Genomic DNA, 24,936 nt, shown 5'->3' on the forward strand with positions numbered 1-24,936 from the left:
GGGGCATTGAGAATTGAACCAAAAGAACCAAAATGATTCGATTTTAATTTAAAAAATGTGTTCTTATTTTTGGATTGATTCGATTTTTGGTTTATTCATTATGTATCTTAAACTGAATCAAAATCGAACAAAATAACCAAACCCAAAATCCAAACTCAAATCAATTGGCACCCTTAAATAAAAGTGGTCGGTGTATATATTCTTTGTTCCACCATGGGCGAATGAAAATTGGTCCTATGACTATGCAGTCCAGAGTCCAGAACTCCAGACCAGAAGTGGAAATACTTGGAAATGACCATTTTGACGAACCAATTGTAAGATAAGGGAATATTGAGTTGTCCCACAAGCCACAAGGCCACAATTTCTTCTTTTACGGAGAATCAATTGGCAAGGGCGTAAGGCCTTGTCCGAAATTCGACGAAAGTATAAATAAGCACCGGAAAGCAACACACCAAACCGTTCTAGAGTTTCTTTACGCTTCCCATTGCTTCGGTGTCTCTGCAACAAATTGGGAGCTGGGAGACGGCCATGGATAACGAAGTTGTTCAACGAGCATTCCAGGAGGGTGGCCGTGATTACTTCCAAGTGCAACAGCCACCTGCATCCACTTCGTCTTTTTCTTCATCCATCCTCCAATCCCTTCCCCTCCATGTGGTACGATACGATCGATTCCGCCAAATTTCTAACAAAAAGGCTTCTATTTCTGTCGACACTTCATCAAGAGACTTCGATGGACTTTAATAATAATCTAATTTGTTATTTTCCCCCGTTATGCTTTCTGTTTCTGCTGGACAAGCCTCTACTTTGTTGGATAGGAAGTAGTTGTGTGGGTGCTTGTAAGCTTAAAGTAACGTTTTTTGTTTAATTTTCAGTAGTTCTCTCCTTGTTTGGTACGACTCTGTGTTTGTTTCCTATGATTTGGTGTTGTAAAAACTGAGGATTTGAAAATAAGTTTACCTAGCAAATAGGGAATGTTATCGTTTGGTTCTTTATGTTGCTTTTGAGTTAGGTGGATGGAGCATTTGGCCTCCAAATTGGGACTTTAATAGCTAATAGTCAATGTTGTTGTTGTTGTTTGCGCTCACCTCCATTCTCCTTCTTTTAACCCCAGTTTGGCGGTAAAGTTGCTTCCTTTAAATTAAATTGCTTGGAGAAACTGGTCTAATTGTCTATATTTTTTTAATTAAATTGCTTGCCCTTAAGCTTTCCTTTGATAGGTCTGGTCTAATTTTTGGCGTTCAGTCTTTCTGACTTACATACAGGGAGTGTTATTGTTTGGCTCTTTATATAGCTGGTTTTCAGTTAGGCATGCTTATGAAGTATTTGGCATCCAACGTTTAGGACTTAAATAGCCAATAGGAACTGCTGTTGTTTGTTCCCCTCCCTTTTTCTCCAGTTAGGTTTTAAGTAAGATATGGGAAAAAATAAGTTACGTAATTGTAAAGCTTAGGTTTAAACATTTATATGCCTTCTTTTATGTATCAGTTATCCCCTGATTTTGCTCTATGTTCTTGAATACTCTAAGAAGCTGGTCTAGTTTGGTGTAAATAAAAAAATAAAAATAAATAAATTGCTTGTCCTTGAGATTTTCTTTAGAAGCCTAATTATTGTTGGATTTTTTTATTGTGCAGTCCTTTGATCACGGGTATTATTTGTTAGTGAAAGCTATTCAAGAACTCCGGGAGAAAAAGGAGGGTCTTGTGACTGTTGGAATTGGTGGACCTAGTGGCTCTGGTAAATCAAGGTACACATGTCACCTGTAGTCAGTTTTTTGTTGTTGTTGTAGTTGTCGAGAATTTGGGCAAGTATTATTATTTATTAGCAGCTTACTGCATTGATTAATGGTTTTCATTTATTTTCTTCAGTTCGTTATTTTGATTGATAAATGCATATTTATTGGTTCCTGAAGCTTATCAGAGAAGGTTGCATCAGTAATTGGTTGTAGCGTCATATCAATGGAGAATTATCGTGATGGAGTTGATGATGGGAATGATCTAGATTCAATAGATTTCAATACTTTAGTTCGGAATCTTGAGGTTTGTTTCTTTTTGTCATTTACTTTCGTACTGGTTCCAATCGATATCCTTTCAGTTGGACTAAAATGTTTTAAAAACATATGGCTACATTGTTCACTTTAGTTTTGTTTATCTACGAAGTGGTCCTGATTCAATCTTTGATGAGGGTTACTTGGGTTTTCTGAAACCTGACCTAATTTTTCTGAATCATCTGTTTAGCTTTTAGTTCATAGCTGAGTTGACAAAATTGAACTGTAGAATGAGTTGTTTGGACCTAGAGTAATCTCATTGAGTTCATAAGAATATCCCATGCGAGGAAGCCTCTGCCAGCAGAACTGACAAAATTGATGCCTAATTAGGACTTGATGAAGGGAAAAGATACATTGACACCATTGTTTGATTTCCAAAAAAAGAGGCGCATTGGTTCAAGAACAGTAAAGAGTTCTACGTCTGGGGTGGTAAGTAATTGTATTTCCTTAACTCTCTAATAAATTAAGGATCGAAGAATATGTTCAACTTGCCTACGGGTATGAATTATTGTGAAAACACATAATGTAATGCAAAACATACTCAGGATTCATTCTAAGTATATGAATTTTGTTTGTCACATAAATATGCAAAGATTTTATTTACTTTGTTTTCTATATCTTAGCAGGAAAAGTTTTTAGTGAAATGTTGTTTTTATATATCAAAGGAATTTGAATAAAATCCTAATTGACCCCTATGGCAGGGTAGATATTGCATGAAAAACCTTCAATCCTTGTTTGACAATTGCTGTTCCTGATATTATTTCCCAACTTTACCCTGAAACACTTCTTATTTGGAACTACCAATTTCCCTTTTCCTGTTTCTTATGAGGAAAAAACTATTTTTCTGGCCTCGAGTTGTATTTGGACCTGCTTTCACCTATCAGACTTACATTTTAGAATGCATTATATGATGTAACTGTACTTCATATATCAGACATGTTTCATGCATTTTGCTAAAACAGTACCATCAACTGAAATTCTGTGACGTTTCTTTCTCGTGTTGTTAGGGGGTCATTAGCTCTCTTTGGCTTTTTCATTCATGTGTGTTCTCCTGTTTTAGTATAAAAAACCAAGGGATTTCCTTTGTAATTAACCCCTACCAAAGAAAAAAGAAAGAAAAAGAGGGGAATACTGCCTGTATGTTGTATGGTGTATAATCCGGCTAATTATTGTATTAGATGCTCACCGTTACAATAAATTCCAGAAATTTTGGGCCTCAATGTTTGTACCTAGATTTATGTGCTTAGTGCAGGTAATTGTTGACGGAACTTATGCTCTCCACTCAAAATTACGATCTTTGCTGGATATTCGAGTTGCAGTGGTACTTTTTTGTTCTTGAAGTCTTTTTCTGTCAAGGAAATGTTCATTTTATCTGGCATAAGTTTCTTCCTCTGAAATGTTTCGTCATCAGGTTGGTGGTGTATACTTTAGCCTTCTTTCAAAAGTGCGATATGACATTGGGGATTCTTGCTCCTTGGATTACCTCATCGACAGCATTTTTCCATTATTTAGAAAGCACATTGAACCAGACCTACATCATGCTCAGGTTGGTGCTTTGATTTCCTTGTTATAGTTTTGAATAATTATTTGTTATTTATTAGGTTCATTCTGCAGATTAGAATCAACAACAGCTTTGTCTCATCTTTTAGAGAACCTATCTACAAGCTGAAGTGCAAAAGTGAGGTCTGTTCATATCTTTTAACCTTATTCTTGATGGATATTCTAAATTAATTGGCCTTTCCTACCAAGGAATGGTTCTTTCTATTTTTTATGCAAATACTTTAAGGAAGTAATCTTCCTTTTTCTCTTTGCTAGTCATGTTAATATAGATTTTCTGCTGCAATTTGACAAGGACCGCCTTTACATTACTTTCATTTTTAAAAATTGTGTGTTAAATGTGTATACAACAACAACAAGAACATCCAAAACCTTATTCCAACTTAATGGGGTCGGCTACATGGAGATTCCAAGTAAGGACGAGCACGATGATCCATGCAAAAAGATTGATGGGTTATGGCTAATTATATTAAGTGTCGGTTGTCAATCTGAGTCATCTGACCCACCACTACAAATCAGCCACAAGTTTATAATGGCAGACTATAATAAGGTTCCGGCCATCTACCTGAAGTACCATATAAAACAGTCAAGCCAAAACGTCCTACATGCATTACATCCACCACCAAGATAATCCATCACCCGACTTACTTTTATGAAAGGAGGAATGAGATAATGAATTCTTGATAGCCCTGCTAACCACAAAAGAATTTGAGCTCAAATCTTGCCAAATAACATTTAATCAGATTCTATTGGCTCGAATTAGAGGGCCCGTCCACACCAAGAACAACAATGCAGTCCATAGCCCACTCTATCATTGATGAAGCAACAGTTTTGGGGAAAGAAGAGCCTTCAATTAGGACCAGATTGTGGATATTGTGGGTCTATTCAGCAATTAGATCATAATTTCTTTGCTCTCAACAATTGATCAGACTTGAGTTGAAAGTTCATAAATGCATTATTTGTTCCTAAATGTTTTTCTTCATTAGATACAAAATTTTGTTAAATATCAACAAGTTGGAAAACATATTTGGCAGATCCACAACAGCAGAGTCATGCAATTTAAACCTAGGTTTTAGACAGATGTGACTCCAAATCATTTGACACCAGCCCATGAAATATTGCATCCCTCATGCTATTTGGTGTGATATGGATGGGCTATCCAAGCTTTTGGAACACCATCACCCTAGCAATGCTCAAGAACAAAAATTACACAACAAGAGCCAATCAAATAAATGAAGGGGAAAAAACAAAAACTTCAAAAGTATCTTAGAATAATAATATGGACTGTATATGATTTCTAAAATTTTATTGAAAACTTCTATATGTGAATTTTATACAGTACTATTATGCTTGATTTTTATTTTTCTTTTTCTTCTTGTTTTTGTTGTTGGAGGGACGAGTAAAGGTTTCTTAGACAGTCCATTTAGGAAAGCTTTTTTAAATAGCCCAAATATCTGCACATGGAAGCTCTGTTGATGCTCAAATTTTGTGGACATGTTAATGTCACCATCCTTCCTTTTGGTAAGTCTCATTTTGATCCAATTTTTTTGTTGTGTAGACATAAAGCCTTGCTAATTGGTTGGAAATTTAACTTGGACTTTGGGCCAACTCCATTCCAACCTTTCAATATTTCCTAACATTGTGGGCTGTATACAATGGAGATTGGGCTAATCCAAAAGGGTGGGGGTTCTTGACAGACAGTCGGTTTTCGACTGGAAAGCACTCTACATGGCAGATGTTGGGTAGACCATTTGTGCAAGCTTGCCTATATGGATCGTTCATCATCATCATCATGGAAACTATCACCATCATCATTGTTGGTGGAAGCAACATTGTCGTTGTTGCTTTCCTCCCCAAAATAGTCAGCATATCTGCTATATGGCAAGTTTAAGGGTCTGAATTTCATTTGCAGTGAGGTCCAACCTTTATTGTATTTTTTCCAGTTTGAGTCCAAACAGGTGCCACCAGCTCTCAGAATGAAGTAAAGAAAGATGCTTAGAACCACATCTTTGAAATAGTTAGACCGTTGAAAAATATATTGGAGAAGGTCCAATACGTGATGTGTTGGGATAACCCACATTGGTAAACTCTGGAATCTTGGATGCCTCCATATACCAGTTGGGCCTCTCCACCTAATTGCTTAACTTCAGCATGGTATCCAAGCCATCATGCCCACTACATTGATAATACACCTGCTTATGTTCACCCAAAAGAGGGGCCACAAAAGCCATGAGTATTGCCTCCCAAAGGAGGGCATTGTAGAATCTCCTTCACATATGGCTCTGAGCATGGTTTTAAGTTCTAGAGACATCAGTTTTGACACTAACCGAAATGAAACTAAGGGCCGATACTGGTTTCACAGATTTCGATATTGCTCCTTGGGATTTTGCCTGCAAACTCACTTGATTTAACCCATTTTTTGCATTCTTCTACTCATTCGACCCTTCTGCAGCTTGGAGATGTGTGATTGAAGTAATGGTTTTTTCCTTAAATCTATTTTTTAGAAGAATTAATACATAGACTTTGCAGTTTTATTTTAATTTTTACATGTTAGATAGAATGACCCGATCTACGACTTCTCGGAGTCGGTTTTTTTAGGTTAAATTATTTATTGAGTTATATGGTTTAAAAATATTATTTTCCCGTAACAAATTTTTGAAAAAAAAAGGGATTATATGCGATGGATGGACTTCAAATTAATATATGTTAGACACCATTGGCTGATCATATGTAGCTTGTATATTAGAACCACTAAGAAATTTCATGTGGTATTGAGTGGTGAGTGTTATGTACTTGTATTTCCCTAACCTAATGTATGTTTTGATTGTTTTGATTGCATATTACATTTTCATTAGCTAAATTACATGTAACCAGTGTTTATAATAGGCTAGTGTATAGCAGCACGTACACTAGCAAACTTGGGTCCAAATCACAAAAGTACCATTTTGGTTTTTTTTTTTTTTGGTGTGTGTGTGTGTGAAATTAATTCATGGAATAGGTGTAAAATGGAAAATAAAAAGGCAGTATCCAAAAAGGAAAAAAAAAAAAAAGGTTCAGAAAACCAAAATCTACGTTTCGATTTTGGCCCAGAAAAATCCCAGGTTCCGTTTCAAACGAAACCTGGGAAATTTCGGTTTCGGCTAGGTCAGAACCTGGAACCATGGCTCTGAGATTATATCGACCACTCCTCCATCCCAAATTAAAAACATAAGATTACTGAGAAGCGGCCACTTCTCGCCTTAGTGAGCTTTATACTTTTTGTACAAGTATCCCGAGGTTCTTAACATTCAAAGCTTGTCCAAGGTTACTTAGCTCCTTGAATGATATCTTCTGTTGATTGGATATCATCCCCACACATCGTGGACATGCTTATTGTAGCAATTGCTTTGCCCTGGTGCAGGATAAGGAACTTGTGACTCTGAATTTCAGGGAGTAGGGAATGTGGAGTATTCTTTACTGGATTATCAAACATTGATCTACATTGTTGTTTCAGACATGAATCACATTTCTTTGTGGCTTTTCCAAAGAATTACTTAAGATGTTCTCCAAAGAATCACTTAAGGTGTTCTATAAAGTTTTTTCTTTTTATTTTATTTATTATTTTTTATGGTGTTATAAAAGTTTCTCTTTGATGATCTTTATGAAGAAATTGGCTCATTCTAGTAGTCCTAGGAATCACTTTTTTTTTTTTTTTTTTTATTGTATTTTGTTTTCTTCGATGGCTTTTTTGGTATCTTGCTGTTTCCCTTTGTTTTGCATATTAATTCATATTCATTAAAAAAGTGACTTGATAGTTGGAATAAAATTAGCTGCGAATAATAGAATGAACTTTGAGAGTTTATTCTGTTATTCCGCCAATGTCTCTGACTGTTCATGTCTGAGATGTAAATATACATTGTGTCTTCCTTTGGGTGGTTTTATCTTGCACTCTTAAGATGTTGCATGTAAAATTAGTCTCACCATCTAACTCATGTAAATGATATAACTTTTCCAGTCTACATGGACATTCATGTGTATTTGTGGGAGTTGAAGGATTTATGTTTCTGCTTGTTTTGCTTAAGACAATCTCTGTGTGCTTGTGCCTTGTGCACACCCCCTCCCCCTTGTTTTTTCTTATTGTCTATGCATCTCCTGCCCCCCGAAAGCTTCTTTTAAGAGGCATTGTTATTATATATAGTTTGGTTCACCTTTGTTTTATTATTGATATTTCTATGAGACTGTCTCGTTAGGTATAGGCTTTCTGTTTGTGTATCATCTTTGCTTTATCATTTGAGTAAATATTCGTCAACTTTCTCCTTGACTGAAATGTGAGTCTTTGTAACAGCCTCCAAATGGACATTCGACTTACCTTTCTCATGGAAATGAAGTTCAACCAGAGAAGTGAGTGTTGCCAGCAAAGTGTTCTTATAAAATCTATTTCTTCTTACATGGAAGTTCAATTAAGCTCCACCTAAGCATTATCCACCAATAACAGCTTCTTGCATGCTATCCCAAATGAAAAAGTCTGTTCTTTGGGTCTTCTGCAACTATGATTGATTTTCAGAGGGATTATGTTGTTTCTAGTTTCATCGAGATGTACCTTAGGCCACCATCTGCAAGTGAAGAAGCAAGGATTAATGACTGGATAAAGGTGCGGCAGTCTGGCATCAGATACTATTTATCACTAGGCGATCAGCGGATTGTTGACAAGAATTACATTATTAGACCAAAAGCTGAGTTCGAGGTAATTTAAATTTTCATACCAGGGGAAGGTCTTAGTCGGTCTGGATACAATTATTTGAAGGAATATTAGCTCTATGTTCTGTAATTGAGATCAACTCTTATTTATTTGAACTTGCTTACATGTGTACAAATTGATTTCTGACTGTTAGTCGTATAAATTGCTGACTAAACAAAAGCAAAGTAATGGGAAATGATTTTTTTTTTTCCTTTACCAATAATTGGCATGATTATGCTAGATTTTTTTTTGGGGTGGGCTTGATGTAGGGATGTCTTTTACCACATTAATTCTAAAATGTTCATATTACTACGAAAATGGACATTTTACTGATACTTGCAAAACTGTTTTGAATGAAGGAGTTTAATTATTTTCTCTTAATCTTTCGATAATTGACTAGAAAAATTCATGATGACTGCAAGGAAAATTTTATCAAGGGAAGACTGATATTCTTCATATTTTCATGATAGAGATAAAATTAGTGTGGTGGACTTTGTGTCAATGATAATTGCAGTTCCTATAACCAAGAAAAACCAAAGGTAAGCAACCATGAACCATCACCTGGTCCATTACAGGAGTTGTCACCATGCTTTTAGGTATCGGTATTGGATTGGCGTATCGTATCGGTATCGGCTGATACCTGACTGATCAGGATTGGGTATCAGAATCGGATCATGGGTAAAATCATAAAGGAAAATATTTTTTGTGAAAAGTAAGGGAAAAATTGTCCGATCCGGATTGTATACCGATAACTAAATCCTTGGTTGTCGCAATGAAGAAAATGTGATGCAGCTCAGTGGTCTAGGGTGGCGTGTATACTTGATACTCATTAAAAGCCTTAAATTGCTCTTTCCAAGGGAAGGGGGCAGCAGCTTATGCAAGACCTGATAAGGAGGACATGAAAGATTAATGCCAGGGCATCTGTTTATGCAAGACCTGATAGGCTGAGGCTATTGGCCATTAGTGGTTTTGAGAGTGAAAAAAGTTTTTCTGTCATGTTGCCCATTGTCTTATGAAGGTGAGCTGGCTCTGTTTTCTTAGGCTATTTATAACAAGCCAAATATTTAATTGTAATGATTTTAAAGCCAGACCTGAAATGGAACCTTTCTGGCGTCATTTTGATGCCTGACCGTTCTGGGCAATCTGATTGGTCTAGGCAAAATGCAGTGTTGAAATTTACTTATTACACATGCTAGTTGTTGTAATCATAACTGACCAGCATGTGTGTGGTAGCGCAAAAGCAGTTTCATACTTTTTTTTTTAAAAGAAATGTTCGATATTGTTTTATAATTTGAATTTTCATATTATGGAATAAAACAAGTTTTTGTGGTCCTAAACAGTTGTGGACTGTAGATAGGGTGCTGCAGTGTAGCAGAAGGGCTAAGGTACAGTGGAGACATGAGATTGAGCGTGATAATAATCATCTTTTAGAGCATTTATGTTTTAGAAAGCTCCTAGCCGGCCAAAGGTGTCATGGGCAATCTTTAGTCAAGTAGAAGGAATTTTTAGAATTAACCTGTAACTAGATAAGCTGTTGAGTCCTATATATGAATAAGGGAATTCTTTCTCATCTCTTCCAACCGTAATCTCTTTATGAAGGGCTGAGAGAGACAGGGATTGATGACCCATAGGCAAGCTGTCCAATATTCTTCTATGATCCTACAAGTAATCCCTTTTGAGGCCTTTTTTTTAATATATGAAGACTGTGCATGATGGATCTGCATCAGTTCTTTTATAGCCTTGTAAAATTTAAATCACATCTAAGCTGTGAGTAACTTATAAGAGGAAAGAGATCAAGTGAGTCAGAATAATCGTAGTGGATCTCAGATATTATTTATAATAATAATAATTCTACAACTGAAAAAAGACCTTTACATAAAGAAATCCCATTAGTGACATTAACAAGGTTCTAAGTAGATATTTATCTCTAACCGTGGGTTAAATATCTATGCAAGTATCCTATAAAGAATTTGTTGTGTGCACTCCTTTCTTGTTAATGAAAATATTAGTGAATGATATTTATGAAAAAATTGATATCTAGATCTGGATAAGAATTTTATAATGTCTTCTCTTTTAGTGCATGTTTTTTCTTATCTGTTGAAATCTTTCTTACCCTTTTGTCTTGATGACTCTTATCATAGGTTGGGCGGATGACTTTGGGTGGTCTGCTGGCTTTGGGTTACACTGTTGTAGTTAGTTACAAACGTGCATCCACTTCAGTTAGTACTGGCAATTTGTCAGTGTCACTTGAAACCATTGATACACTTGGCGAGACATTCATGGTGTTGAGGGGCACTGATAGGAAAGTATGGATACATTATTTAAAGCTTCTTGAGATCAGTCTTCTGGAATTAACATTCTGCTGAAGTTGTGTACTGCAATTACATGATTGGTGTACTCTTTGTTTTCATTTAACTAGTTGCTTGCAAGCCAATTTATTCATTCATGTCAGTTTACATTCAAGTGTTCATACTTCTACAGAACATAGAGCATGACCTAGCTTGGTTTCATTGAAGGGGTCAAGCTGTCAGATTTCTGATTTTTATGCATAATATCTTGATTTCATTGCATAAATAAAACTGATAAAGTTATATGAATAAATGACATTGCAATCGAATTTTTCTACTGCTGTGCATAGTTTTATGTGCAGAGCAGAAACTCTAGTTTGGTGTCTCAGTGATGTAGGATCTCAATGAAAACAGCTATATTTTGTCAACTCTTGGGATTACAAGTGAAAGTTTACTATGAATACAAAGTTGGATTATTTGCAGGTTATAAAATAAGGTGTAAGGTAGAGTATCCACTATGAAATTAGGGTAGAGATCGGAATTCAGCTAAGAGGCTGAACAGGGTGATACAAATGGTTAAAACTAAGGGGGTGGCAACTGGCAAGGCTTTACCAGAGTATGATGGAGTGGTTGTAAAAATTGAAATCTCCTACATTGTAGTTAGGAGAGTTTAGGTTTAGGCTTGCTGTTAACTAGTGTGTTGTAGGGTTAGCTTTTGAGTTGATGGACCTTTGACTGGTTAAGGATTTTGAAATTTTGAATGGTTGAGAGTTGCAGAAATTTTTTGAAAGTTAGAATAGGGAGAATTCACATGTTGAGCGCAATCACACTGTAATGGAAGTATGCGTAGTTTGCTGAAGATAGGTCTCTCAAGGCTCAATTAGCCAGAAATTTTAGTTAGTCATTTTGGCTCATTTAAAAGGGTCCCCATATCATCATAATTACGCCAAACCAGAATATTAGCCTTAGTGTTAAGGCGCTGGGACTTCTTCCATTTAAGCTGTCACTTATTCCCATTTCCTGTCAATTACGTTAAATATTAAAAAAGTTTCACGTTTTGGTTTAAGATCCTGTGATTTATTTTTCCCACCTACTTCCTTCCTTATAATGTGATTTATTTTTCCCACCTACTTCTTTTGACATCAAAGATTATCTTGTATATTATGTACTTTCAAATTTTTATTTGTTACCAATTTTGAACTTTTCCTTCATAAGCTTAATTAGGTTGTACAATATCCTGGTTAATTATTATTTCATCACCAACAAAAAGATCCTTGGCATGGAAGGCATCTTACATTTTTTTTATTTTTTAAATATAGATAGTGAGTGCAGAAGCTTCTAAAATGGGTATCACTGGGCCATGGATCACTAAATCATATCTAGAATTGATTTTGGAAACCCAAGGTGTGGAACTGGACATCATTTCTTTGCTATTCTCTTTTGGCTAGTATTTTCTTGATTTCTTTGTCATGTATCTTTATTGGTGCTTGATCAAATCAATATCTCCACTTTCAGCTGTACCACGTCTCAACACACCACCACCTTTGTCGATTAAACCTTCAATTGAGCGTCAGGAAAGAGCAATTGATGCTCCAAAGCCAATTCGTGTTACTCCAAACTTTGATAACAGGCTTGAGGATCTCTCTCTGCCATGGACTCGATCCCCGACAAAGGCCAACATGGAGCCTGTACTGGCAACATGGCGGTTCATTTCCTCAGATCCTTCACATACTGGCACTTCAGTCATAGGTTAGAGTTATGGTTCCTCTTGCCAAAGTATTCTCTTTTCTGTTTAATTTGTGTTTTGTTATTGGTTGCTAAATGAGTAGATAGCATTTATTATAACCTCATAAGTGTAGGCTTCTCTCATGAAGCAACTGCAGATTCTTCTGCTTTCAGGGATACCATGCAGCTTGCTCCAATGCCTGATTCATATGACTTGGATAGAGGCTTGCTTCTTTCTGTTCAAGCAATCCAGGTAAGTATTATTGGATAAGGTGATGTAAGGTGTTCGGCAGGTTTCTCTTTTTGAGTATGGAGCCTGAGGAAGTTGTTTCTTTTTTGGAGTTTGGAGCCTAAGGAAGTTGGTCAATACTTTTCATCAATGTATTCTGTTCATTAGAATAAAATAAGTGAACTTTCCTTTTCTTTTCCCAGGCGTTGATGGAGAATAAGGGCCTTCCAATCATTGTAGGCATTGGTAATGTGGAGTAGATTCTCTCTGTCTCTCTCTATATATATATATCTATAGCTATATATATATATATATATATATGCACACACACACACACAAGAACACCAACATCCTGAATTGTATCTTCTTTGGATAGGAATTTATATGAAAATGTAAGATTAGTTGTAGAAAATTTGACTATAGAAATATGCTTTCATTTAAAGAATTTTTTAGTGTAGAATATGCTTTTCATTTTCTCTTCTCTTTTCTTGATGGGAGCACAAAAAGCTAATGGTTAGTTCTTTCAATGTGCGTTTGGGTGCATCTTTCCCTGTCTGTCATTAATTGACGTGGGTGTCAGCAACTCTATGGTACTAACTTCTGAATTGTTTAAAAATAACACCTGTAAATTCATGGAAAGGCATCATTTTTTTCATAATTCAGGACCAGTATCCTAGGACTATTGTGAATGTTTGAGGTTCAATATTTTTTTTTGAGTAGTAATTTTATCTAATAGTTTTAGTATAGCTGCTTGCGTGGATTAACTGCATTTCTTATCTTAAAGCCTTCTAATGCTTATTTATATTTGTGCTATGAGATCATTAGTTTTCTTGTAATCACAGGAGGTCCAAGTGGATCTGGGAAAACTAGCTTGGCTCATAAAATGGCAAATATTGTTGGTTGTGAAGTTATTTCACTTGAAAGCTATTACAAATCTGAACAAGTAAAGGACTTTAAATATGATGACTTCAACTCTTTGGATTTGTCTTTGCTTTCAAAGGTAAGATGTTGACTTCTTGTTTCCCTTTTCTTTCACTCTCTTCTTTGGTTTATTGTCAGATCAAAGTCTTGATAACAGCATGGTCTTAAATTTAGTTCTGTTCGTGTTCAGTTTTATGTTTAAATGTTGTCCATATCATGATCTGTTAGTTTGGAAAGATAAGCTAATTTCCATTCTCCCGCATGGATATATGAAGGTTTGAAAATCGGGAATTTCAATTTGACTGCTTTGAGACAATTGTAGTTCTACCACTGAAAAATATGAGCGTTGTAGTTCTACCACTGAAAAATATGAGCGTGAAAGTCCTCACGTGGTGCACCATGCAGTAGAGAGGGGACCCAAAGCTTGACATGTGGTTAATCCAAGGGGCGACCTTCTCATCTAATGGTTGACCAAATGAGTCCTCGAATGGCTCATGAAAGGCCAGACCATATAGAGAACGCCTTTCTACAAGGACTGTATATAATCTATCAAGAGCATGTGAGTAATTTTGGGTTTTTATGTCATTTGTGATCTTATACCAAATATTCTATTTGCAGAACATTGATGACATAAGGAACCGCCGAAGAACAAAAGTTCCCATATTTGACTTGGAGGCATGTATTCGGAGTGGTTTCAAGGAACTTCAAGTTTCTGAAGATTGTGGAGTGGTATCTTTTCCACTTCTGACACATATCTTCTAATACTTGGTTGTGATATTTAATGTATGATAAAACTTGTTTAGAGTAAGAAACAAAATATCCTAATGCTAAGTGATGCAGATTCATCACCAAATTGGGCTTGTTTGTTTAGGAATAAGTCTAGGGTTGGGTTGTATACATGTTGTGCCTTTGGTCCATGGGGTTTTCAATGTAATAGGCCACTTTTTTGGGCATGAGCCTAAAGTTTGGGTATTTAGGTTGCATACGGGATTATTTAGTTGGCCACTCTTTTGGTTTAAAAGATCTTGCTTGGCTATTGTTTTAAGTCTTCCATCCAGTACTACTACATTACTAAGAGAATAATCTCAAATTCATTTTATAAGTAATGATTCCTTGAAGATAAAAACAGTACATGTTGAAAGGTTATGCTTGAGCTTATTCACATGATTATTATGCCAAATTGATTGATGCCAGTGAGCCAAGACCAGCATAATGTATTGTCTCAAGTTCAATAATCAGGCCAGAATTTGTCCCAAGAGTCTGCATGTTTGTTATGCATGTGTGCATGTGCTTCCCCCTAGTAAAAGTAAGTGGAGTATTTCTTGTTCTTGTTGTTGTTATTACTACTTTTGGGTGACAGACAATGAGAAGGCTTTATTGGCTTTAAAGGTATATGAGGATATACAGCCGAAGAAAACTAAGCAGGAAAAAGAAAAAGCCATGATCTTCTCTCTTGAAATACCTCATTCATTGCTGGTCTAAGTCATTATAACCCTTAATGTTAGCTACAAAACACTGTTTTTATATTTCTTAGTGGTGCCTACAACATCTTTTTCTTCTTTCACTTCTCTCTCTAGATCGAGTTGATTGTAACCAATTCTTACTTAGATCCTTAGTGAAATCAGAAATCATAGTTGTCAAGGTGTTTCCTAGGCTGTACCTAGGCTTCCAGCCTCCAAGTGACAACACACCTTGTTTGATGCAAGAAAGACGAACCGCCTTGGACGAAGCACTGCCTTGTGGCCTCGTGACAGCAAGCCTTATATTATATCAGTTTTCTGATGTCACTAATTTACGTTGATTGCTTTGTCTTTATGAATATGCTTATATTTATGTTTTTTTTTTTTTCCCACTAAATATTGGTTTTTTCATATCAGGTCATTAGGAGCATAATTATATTTTATTGTATTGACATGGCTTCTACGTTGCATATAAACATTAACTATATAAAGTTATCATTGCTATATTATATATAATAGGTGAGCCAACGTGCACCTCTAATGCCTTGGGGTCCCCTAGTAGCCTTGACGACAATTTCGTTCACAACAAGGTTCAAGAATTCATTTCATTTTGGTGTCTCGGTGGTTTCAAAACCACCGAAATAGCAAAATTTTGTTGAAAAAATGTACTTTTTCCATGTGTTTCTCTAGGCCATTTTGGGGGGCTAATAGCCGAAATGGTTGAAATTAAGGAAACGAAATGACCAAGATGACCGAAATTTCAATGAAATGACCGAAATATAACCGAAATTGTGTCTTTTTATGTTTCAAATGCAAATTTCGTTTCGGGAGAAAAAAACCCCGAAATATCACCAAGTTTTCGAACCATGGTTCACAATCGTTGACTTTGTTAGTCCCTTCAAATTGTAATAACCAACATATTCATTGTGCTTGAAGGCTTTAAGAAATTGTTTGGTTGGGAAATGACCCTACCAAGATTACCAAGATCCAGTTCTGTATGTGGACAGCAGTGTAACACAGCATTCTTGATTCTTATCATTGATCACTTGATTTTGAGGGATTGCTTCCTGCCTAATATTTATCTGTTTCATCTGGATGCCATTGAATCTGTATCCCCGGGGTATTTGTTAGGTTATACCAGCTCTATCAACTCTGCTGTGGAGCTGGAAAAGACTAGGATTTAGAAGAAGAAGTAAAAAACCTTGGTCTTCTGGTGTTGTTTACAGTCTATGGCTTGGAAGGTGTTGCGAAGCTTTTGAATCATGTGGGACTTGCCTATCGGCTAGCTTATCTAACTAAGGAGAAAATAATGTTATGAATCTAAATCATGAGTTTGTAGGGGCTTAGTCTTGCAGATATTTGGAATGCTTTTTAGTGGCTTAGTGTTGCTGATATGAGGAATGTCTGCAAATTGTTGTTTGTATAATTTCCCTGTCTTTTATATGTAGCACTATATTTGGCCATGTAATAATAATTAGGCTTTTTCAATTTTCATCATTAGAATTACTTGCTTTGTCAAAGATATGAGGGAGGAGCTCTGACTATAAGTTGTTTTCTTTGTCTTATGGAATTAGTTTTTGGATTGGGTTTCTTAAGGTGTTTTGGGAGCTTAAAAAGGGATTCATTTTGAGGTTGTGCAAGGTGATAGAACCACACATATTATGCATCATTTTTCATCAAATGCTCTTTCCAAAGAGATTTTCCCATATTCTAGGTTGTCGCTTACAAGGATTAAAGGAAAGTGTGGAAGCAAAAAGGGATTCATTTTGTTGTAGGTGATAAAGCAACACACACTGTTGGAGTATCTGTGGTGTTCTAGTGCTCCTCTCTAAGATATTTTCCCACACTATGCATTGTTGCTTCCAACGAGAATTAAAAGGAAAATATAGAAGTAATTAGTGACAGACAAGCATGGTTGCCACTTGCCAACTTATGGATGGAACGTTAATTACCATTTCTCTTACTATGGAGGTAGATAGGGTGCAATAATGCAATTACTTATTGCTTGACTGGAAATGGTATGGTCCTGAAATAGGGAGGACTAAAGCTATTTAAAAAAAAAAAAATTTACATGACCTGCAATATAGGGAAGTATTTAATGTATTGTGTAAATTATGTGGATCCTTTACTTTTGGGGGCAGTATTATCCATTTCGTAAGGGGAATTTCTACAACCTACACTTGAGTTTTCTCTTTCAACTTGTTCCTAGTTTATTAATAGGTACATTCTGTATGAGTTGGTATTTAGTACTATTGGTCTAGGTACAAAAGTACAAAACTAATGAAGGACTAGATTTGATAAGTCAAACTAGACCCAAACTGCAGGAAATTTTAAACAAAGAACAACCACAACCAATCCCAATACACCAGCAAATATCAGACCAACAGGAAAGAGGTAAACCAGTAGCTATCGATCTCAGTACTCAATACCACTTAGGCCAGATATTAGTTGATCAAATAAATAAAAACCAGCAGCAGTAATATAAGGCAACAGTCCCAAAACAACAGCAGAAAATGACAGAACAGAATAGGACAGATCAGGCTATCGATTCTGGTTATATTCTGGCAGAATCACTACAGGACAAAATATCGGAGATTTTGAATATCTCACTAATGACTGCACAGAATCAGGTATACTTTGGATCGATTCTTAAGGGGGTACAGGGGAACGATCGACCACAGTTTGGAGGCCAACCAATGGCTGGAACTGGCTCCAACAGAAGAGGCCGAATGGCTCTGTTTCAGAAATTCTGGGCAGGAAAATTAAAATTATAAATACCTGGTTGTAACAGCAATAGATATCTGAGAACAAAACTTGAGTTAGTTGAGAAAGAGCAATAAAACTTGAGAGACCTCGTGGACGCTTGGATCAAACACCAAACCCACACTTTGATCAAACACAAAGCAAGCTCACAGGGAGAAGCAGCGACAGCAGCATATGGTTATTCATAAAATCGTTCTAGGCTCAATGGGAGCCCTCTTCTTTATTTATAATACTGATGGGGGTTACATAAAATAGAAACTAACTGTAGTTTTCAAAAACTGAAATAGAAACTTACAAAATAGAATGTTCTCTAGTTACTAAAACTGGAAATAGAAATTAGGAATTAAAAGTACTGTAATTAGAAACTAAATAAACTGAATTTAGAAACTAAATAATAAACTAAATAACCCCATTAATCCCCAACTAAAAAGGAAACTAACTAGTAATCCCGTACTTAATCTTAGAGTCCCCCTTTTAGACCCATAAAAGTGGTCTATTACACTCAAAACACATGGGATCAAAGGCCCAACATGTATGGAACCCAACCCTAGGCTTAATCCTAATAAAATAAGCCTTTTTTGGTGATTAATCTGCATAAAGACACTGCTTCACCTGAAAACAGCTAGCCATCAACCCATTTCCTTCTAAAAAACAAGAAAGACAAAGGCTTTCTTTTCTGTGAAGTCATGTATTTATCTGTGTAGTTTCCCGTTTACCAAATGACCATTTCTCCGGCATATCTTGCAATTTGAATAATCAATTGTTGATCTTTGCAGCTAAAACTTTTCCCTTTTTTTTTTTTTTTTTTGACATGCATCTGCAATTCTAAGTTAATATTGTTTGATTTGTTCCTTCCTGATCCTTTAAATCTTCCTTTGTTTTTCTGCTCAGGTTATCATTGAAGGGGTATATGCTCTGCATCCTGATATCCGGAAATCACTTGACCTGTGGATAGCTGTTGTAAGAAAGAATTTTAACTATCTCTAGAAAGAGTCTATTCTCGATGGTTTTCTTCCTTTCCCGATTCCCATAATTGGTCTCAATTAATGATTCTAATACTCTATCTGGTCTAATTCTTTTGTTGCAACAAACAGGTTGGAGGTGTGCATTCACATCTTATTGCTAGAGTTCAAAGGGACAAAAACAGGGTTGGGCGTTTTATGTCCCAGAATGAGATTATGACAACAGTATTTCCAATGTTCCAGCTACACATTGAACCCCATCTTGTTCATGCACATGTTAGTATACTGAAGTCTCATTTGAGAATTCGTATGTTTTTTATAATTAATTACATAAAGCATATTTTGGTACTATTTGTTCTGGTCTTGGAACTATGCTTCAAGCATTAAATGGATATCTTTTGTTTCTTGGTGCTCTTTGTTTGGAGGACTTGATAATATGTCCTATAATATTATTATACAGGTTAAAATCCGAAATGACTTTGATCCTGTTCTTTCACCTGAGAGCTCACTGTTTGTTCTGAAAAGTAATAAGCAGGTACAGCATTCATCAATGCTTTTTTCCTCAAATTCGTATGGGATGCCTTTTCTGTAACACACTCTGTCCTTGCTTTGTAATCCATTTCAGGTGGCATATCAGGAGATATTAAAAGTACTTGACCCTGCAAAATTCTACAGTTCTGTTCAAAATTTTATTGATATATATTTAAGGCTTCCTGGAATACCTTCTAATGGACAGCTTGCTGAATCTGAGTGCATACGAGTTAGGCTATGTGAAGGAAGGTTTGCGTTACTTATACGGGAGGTGTGTAGTTATAATTTTACAGGACACAAGTCTTTCTGTAGTTTATATGCTAATAGTGTCAATGGCCACAGCTGTGTTAACTTGCTTTTGGATTGTGCTTTAGCCAATTAGGGAAGGGAACTTCATCATACAGCCAAAAGTGGATTTTGATATTAGCATCAGCACAGTTGCTGGCCTTCTGAACCTTGGGTATGTAGCATGTTAAGACCTAATTATCTGAGAAAAACTCTGGCTGATTATTTATATTTCATCTTTCTCAATCTCAACACTGTTTACATTGGTTTTTTATAATTGAGGAAATAATATGGCTGGTTACACTTACTGTACATACCCTTACTGTACAATTAAATGGACATATGCTACAGCTTCTGCAGAAGTTATTACTTGCTCATCCTTTTACTTGCTAATGACGGGTATCCAGGCCTTCGGCCTGACTAGTCCCGTGGACCCACACTGACCCCACAACCGCATGGACCGGATCATACCGGGGTTGAATGAGAACCATTCAACTTTCACTGAAAGCAGTGAAGAGCACTAACACCCCCGTGTGATTTATTGCTCTTTCTCTGCTGGGTTGGTTTGGTCTTTTATTATGTTACTTGTAATTTTTTCTGTTCAGGTTTGTGAAAGAGAAGGATGAAAATCTTGACCTTTGGTAGACCATTATCCCCAGTCACAAAAGACAAGGTGTAGTACAAATTTATAGGATTAATTTTCACGAACCAGATTTCGCAAATAAGCAATTTAAGCACACAGAAGCAATAGAAACAAGTGTTTTCTATAAGAAAACTTAAAGACAAGTAGTTTGAAACTTAAGAGGCAGTTTTAAAAGAAACTTCCTTGGGTTAGTGCTCATGGAATGTGATTGAAAGATTGGTCTTCATGGGTTTAAAGGGTATTAGGGAAAATAATAGTAATAACGAGTGAACCCAAGGTAATAGGAAAAGAATGTAAAATTCTGATTCAAGATTTTAGGACTAGGATGGGAATCACATACTATATTTTTCCCCAGCAGGGATTGGCAATAAAGAAAAAGGTATGAGTGTATGACAGAAAGGACAATAAAAGAAGGAAGATTCTCTTGAGCCTGACAACCGTAGCCTAACCCTATATAGAGAAGAATTAGAGAAAAATCAGACCCCAATGCCCTCTTTCCTCACCCCCACCTTGAAAGCCAGCCCAACCTCCAGCTATCAACCGCGTCCATTTTTTTTGGGTGCAACAATGCCCACTAGGGCCTAGATTATTTGATTGGGTGCCCAAGGGGGCTGCCTGTAGGGGGAGCATTTGGGAGGGGGGGGGGTGGGGGAAGAGGTGGACCTAAGGGGGTGGTTGAGGCACAAGCAGGCCTCATTTGTGTGGGAGTGGGTCTCAAACCCGATACTGAGACCCTCGGCCCTAAAACTACCTCTACGGCACAACCAACTTTGCTAGGCAGAAGTCCATATCAACCAAATCCATTGGGTAAACCACAAAGAGCTTAATGGACTCTATTGAGGGACCGAAATTGATAGGGTAAAGGTTTCCTGAACTGCCCATTTGGATAAACTTATCCGAATGGCCAAATATCTGCCATGTGGCATATCAGATGGGGTCCAAATTTTGTGGATGGGCGGACCCCATGGTTCCCTTCCTACATGTCAAGTTTAAGCTAAAATGGAGTTCAGCAAGTGGAAAAATAATGCTTTGAAAATCTTTGGATTACGAGAGAGTGCATGGACATATAGGGATGACTGAAAATTACAGAGATGCATGGACATACGTGGGAGGTTATTGATTGAATTTGTATCTAAATTTGACATGTTGCTAATCCATATGGTGTGCAACTAAATGATTAACCCAACAGTTGGTCATGAGCAACTGTCCATGTGGCTCAAAAATGGCAGACGAAATTTGGCTAAATTAATAAGATGCGGACTCCGTTAAATCTCCCACCCTGAATGTCACCAACTCTGTGCATGAAATTTCCCTTGACTTTTTGATAGGTGGCAAATTACTCTTTAGCACTATCTTGTTATCAACATATCGAGTTACAAAAATTCTTCCTGTGTCTTTTCGAGGACTCACAATTTCATGAAAATTGCTTTTGCCTCAATAATGTAATGAGACTTGTGAAACTCGGTAGCAAGAGCATTTTTTATGAAAATTTTGTACCACTGGCTCCTCTCCCCACCCCACTTTTCCTGTATTGTAGTTGAAGCACATTCACATGATTTAAATCTCAGTATCATTACGTATTTACTAGTTGAATATGATTTACTTATGGTAGTTGAAATGCCGTTTTATGCCTTATATAAAATCAGGTATCAAGCTGTAGCCTACATTGAAGCATCTGCATTCATTTACCAAGATGGCAAGGTTTGTTGAGTTTGCTCTTCCTGCAGCATCCCCCTCCCCATCCTTTTACTATATTTTGGGCAGTCAAAAGATTATTATGTTTTGTTATTTTCTGGGTGGGGAAAGCTGTACAATAATTTTCTGTGTTTAATCCTTGGGTTTTTCTATAGGAGTTATCTTGAATGGTTCACTTGTTTGGGTGGTGTCATATGAAATATATAAGCATGCAATATCATAACATGTCTATTGGTGAGACCTAATAAATTTTCATGCTAAGATTTTATCAAACAGATGCCACTCATAGTGTTTATTTATCATTTCCTCAGATTTTAATTGAGGTTGATCATCTTCAAGATGTCCCAAGTCCTTACGTACAAATTAAAGGAACAAATAAAGAAGTAGTGGCAGCTGCTGGTTCAGCACTCAGCCTGGACGGTTCATATACGACAAAAGTTTGTTTGCATACCTTTATAATTAATTGTCTACATTTGCTTTTTTGGTTTGTATTTATGTGCTTGAATCTGAGTACAACGATGTTTCTTGTAACCCTTTGATGTAGAAATTTTATACATTTTTGTGTACTTTGTAGAGTTATCTGCAAATTATTCTAGAAAGTTTACCACCTCTTGAGAGAAGCTCAGTAGGAATTCATAGTCAACAGGCAACAAGATTGCAGGAACTAGTGGATTTTATTCAATCTCAGGTATGGTGAAATTTTCATAGCTTAAGATTTAGAGCTCTTAAGTATGTGACAGGGGATTAATCCATGAATTGAAAATTTTCCCCATCTAAAGAGCAACAAGATATGTTTCATCTTGGAAGAGTTGGTTATTGCACTTGGGTTGTGCTTGTGCATATTATTTAATATATCAAAATCGAATATAGGGAATTTGCATTTAAGCAAGCAGTTGAATGTGTACTTGTGTACACATCTCCTATTGGGTGTTTCTAATTTAACGAATTTCTGTGCCACCTCTGTTGGACAGGGCAATAGTACAGCTTCAGAATCCTCAGCAATCAGGGATATTTCACCCATGGAAGGCCTAATTGAAGATATGCAGTCACGTATCAAAAGGCTTGAAAGATGGCATACAATCAATACGGTACTACTAGATGTTCCCTGGCTTGAATTATTGGTTACTCACTTCATCAGTTGGTGGATTGTTACTCTTCTGTTATTAACTTCCATTTAAATGGTCTTATATCCACAGGTCTTATGGACATTTTTAATGTCTGCTCTTGTTGGGTACTCTCTTTACCAGAAGAAGCGCGAATAATTTCATTTGAATAATTTCTTGTAACATGTCAAAAGGTAGTTGTAGTCCCTCCCAACTAACCACAAAATATCAAGCCCCACAGTAAGGTACAGCAAAAGCACATTGTATCAGCTATTAATTTAAATGTCAATTGAGTTATTGTTCATTGTTAGCAACACCTGTTGCTTATTTTATCTCCCAGAATTTTATATGTTTATATATATGTATTTTTTGTTTCCTAATCATGTTAACCACAGATAAGTGCCTTGGAACCACAGCACACAGCAGGGTTTAAAAACACGGATCAGCTGGATTGGCCCCAGAATTGCTGTTTTAATGGCATTTAGGGTTTTTCCAGACAAGGATCGGACGGGCCAGAATTGGGATTGGCCTCGGTTGATTCCAATCCGGAAAATCCGATCTGATACCAATTCTTGAAACCCAGAAGTACCACAGGTGAGGTCCTTTCCACAATGGTTTTGACTAATAGGGACTAATTTATTGACAATCCGCTCCTCTGCTAAATATGGGCCCTTTTCACTTGGTCCATTGTATTAATTAACAGTCACCAAATTTGAAATCTGGGTGTAGTCTCTGCATGTTTTTCAAGGAATGTTCAAAGTTCGGTTAGATGGATCATTTATCAGATAACCTCAACGGCCTGGCGAGGATGACTTTGCATCTGTCTTTCATTTATTGTGATTGATGTTAAAGAGTACTTAGGCCTTGAAGCCTGGATTTTTTTTTGACTCTTCAGGTACTTAACTAAATTCTTAATAAATGATGAAGAGAGAATAATTTTGAGTAGCATGTACTGTATCAGTATGTGCCCTTCATTGACACCCATTAGAAAGAGATGCTTTGGGAGAGGTGTTCGGATGATGGTCAAAATGATGCATTTAATGTCGTAATTACACTGCCTAATGGCGAGGAATCTAAAATTTATTGTGCTTACCAATAGTAACAGGTGCAACATGTTGGTTGCATGTTTAAAGCTTGAAAACAGTCCCTGTGATTTAACAAAAAAAAAAAAAAAAAATCTCTGCAAAACAACGGGTAAGATTGTGCTCACCTGTCCCTTTCAGCACTGGGTTGCTTTTTTTAGATGCGTCTGAACACACATGAATGGGAATCACTGAGCTAATGTCAAATTCAACAATCAGTGTTCGGAAGAAGAAAATAAAGGAGAAAAACCAATTAACTTTCCCATCCCCTACGCCCACCCCCACCCCACCCCACCCCACCCAACCCAACCCAACCCATAGTTAGCAAATTCGGATTCAGGAATTATTCGGGCAGAGAATTATTTGGAATAATTCAATTGATTAATTTAAGGATTCGGTTAAAAAAACGATCAAAAAAGCGGACAAAATAAAAATTGGAGTTGAATTCGGATTCGGATTCGAGAATTATTCGATTAAAAAATAAAAAAACTATGAAAAAGCTATCATTGAGCGATGGAAGCAATGATTATTGTAATTCAATTTCTACTCATGAAATAGATTAGGCCCAAAAACAGTGAAAGCAAGATTACAACTACAATAAAACAAATAAATAAATTGACCACAAAAAAATTTCACTATCATTTTGCTTGGGTTTACAAGACCCATATTGCACTAAGACGCACTAATTTTTCAAAATTAAAGCAAGAATATAAAAGAAGATTAATTGATACGGTGATATGAATCTGTCATGGTCCCCCGGAACCTCAAATTATCCATCAAGGCTTGATATCTCCCCTATCTTAAGATGAACTGATGAAGTTATGAGAAAGAAATTAAACAAAGAATAGATTCGTACGATTGTTACAGAAGAATTAGGTGGAGAAAAAAGATGGGAAGAAGGATGTGGAAATTTGTGGGAGAAGAAGATGAA

General features: G+C 36.4%; 1 protein-coding gene across 4 annotated transcripts; it reads left to right on the top strand.

The window, feature by feature from the left end:
• Positions 1 to 397: 397 nt before the first annotated feature.
• Positions 398 to 23,250, top strand: LOC122079891. 4 transcript variants are annotated; one of them, XM_042646664.1, is made up of 27 exons: positions 400 to 654; positions 1,632 to 1,744; positions 1,910 to 2,036; positions 2,375 to 2,473; positions 3,297 to 3,365; positions 3,456 to 3,590; positions 3,659 to 3,727; positions 7,926 to 7,981; positions 8,165 to 8,324; positions 10,460 to 10,624; positions 11,926 to 12,010; positions 12,122 to 12,355; positions 12,481 to 12,584; positions 12,764 to 12,806; positions 13,403 to 13,560; positions 14,100 to 14,210; positions 18,596 to 18,664; positions 18,799 to 18,942; positions 19,127 to 19,201; positions 19,292 to 19,315; positions 19,403 to 19,468; positions 19,572 to 19,657; positions 21,772 to 21,826; positions 22,132 to 22,257; positions 22,395 to 22,508; positions 22,792 to 22,908; positions 23,017 to 23,250. In XM_042646664.1, the coding sequence occupies exons 1-27, from the start codon at positions 529 to 531 to the stop codon at positions 23,080 to 23,082; spliced, it is 2,796 nt and encodes a 931-aa protein (XP_042502598.1). In that variant the 5' UTR covers positions 400 to 528; the 3' UTR covers positions 23,083 to 23,250. The 4 variants fall into 4 exon arrangements, with proteins under 4 accessions (XP_042502600.1, XP_042502598.1, XP_042502596.1 ...); XM_042646662.1 differs by having other exon boundaries at positions 402 to 654; positions 19,292 to 19,468; XM_042646663.1 differs by having other exon boundaries at positions 403 to 654; positions 12,490 to 12,584; positions 19,292 to 19,468.
• The last annotated feature ends 1,686 nt before the right edge of the window (positions 23,251 to 24,936 follow it).

The sequence above is a fragment of the Macadamia integrifolia genome, chromosome 5 (genome assembly GCF_013358625.1).
Source record: "Macadamia integrifolia cultivar HAES 741 chromosome 5, SCU_Mint_v3, whole genome shotgun sequence".
Taxonomy (NCBI): Eukaryota; Viridiplantae; Streptophyta; class Magnoliopsida; order Proteales; family Proteaceae; genus Macadamia; species Macadamia integrifolia.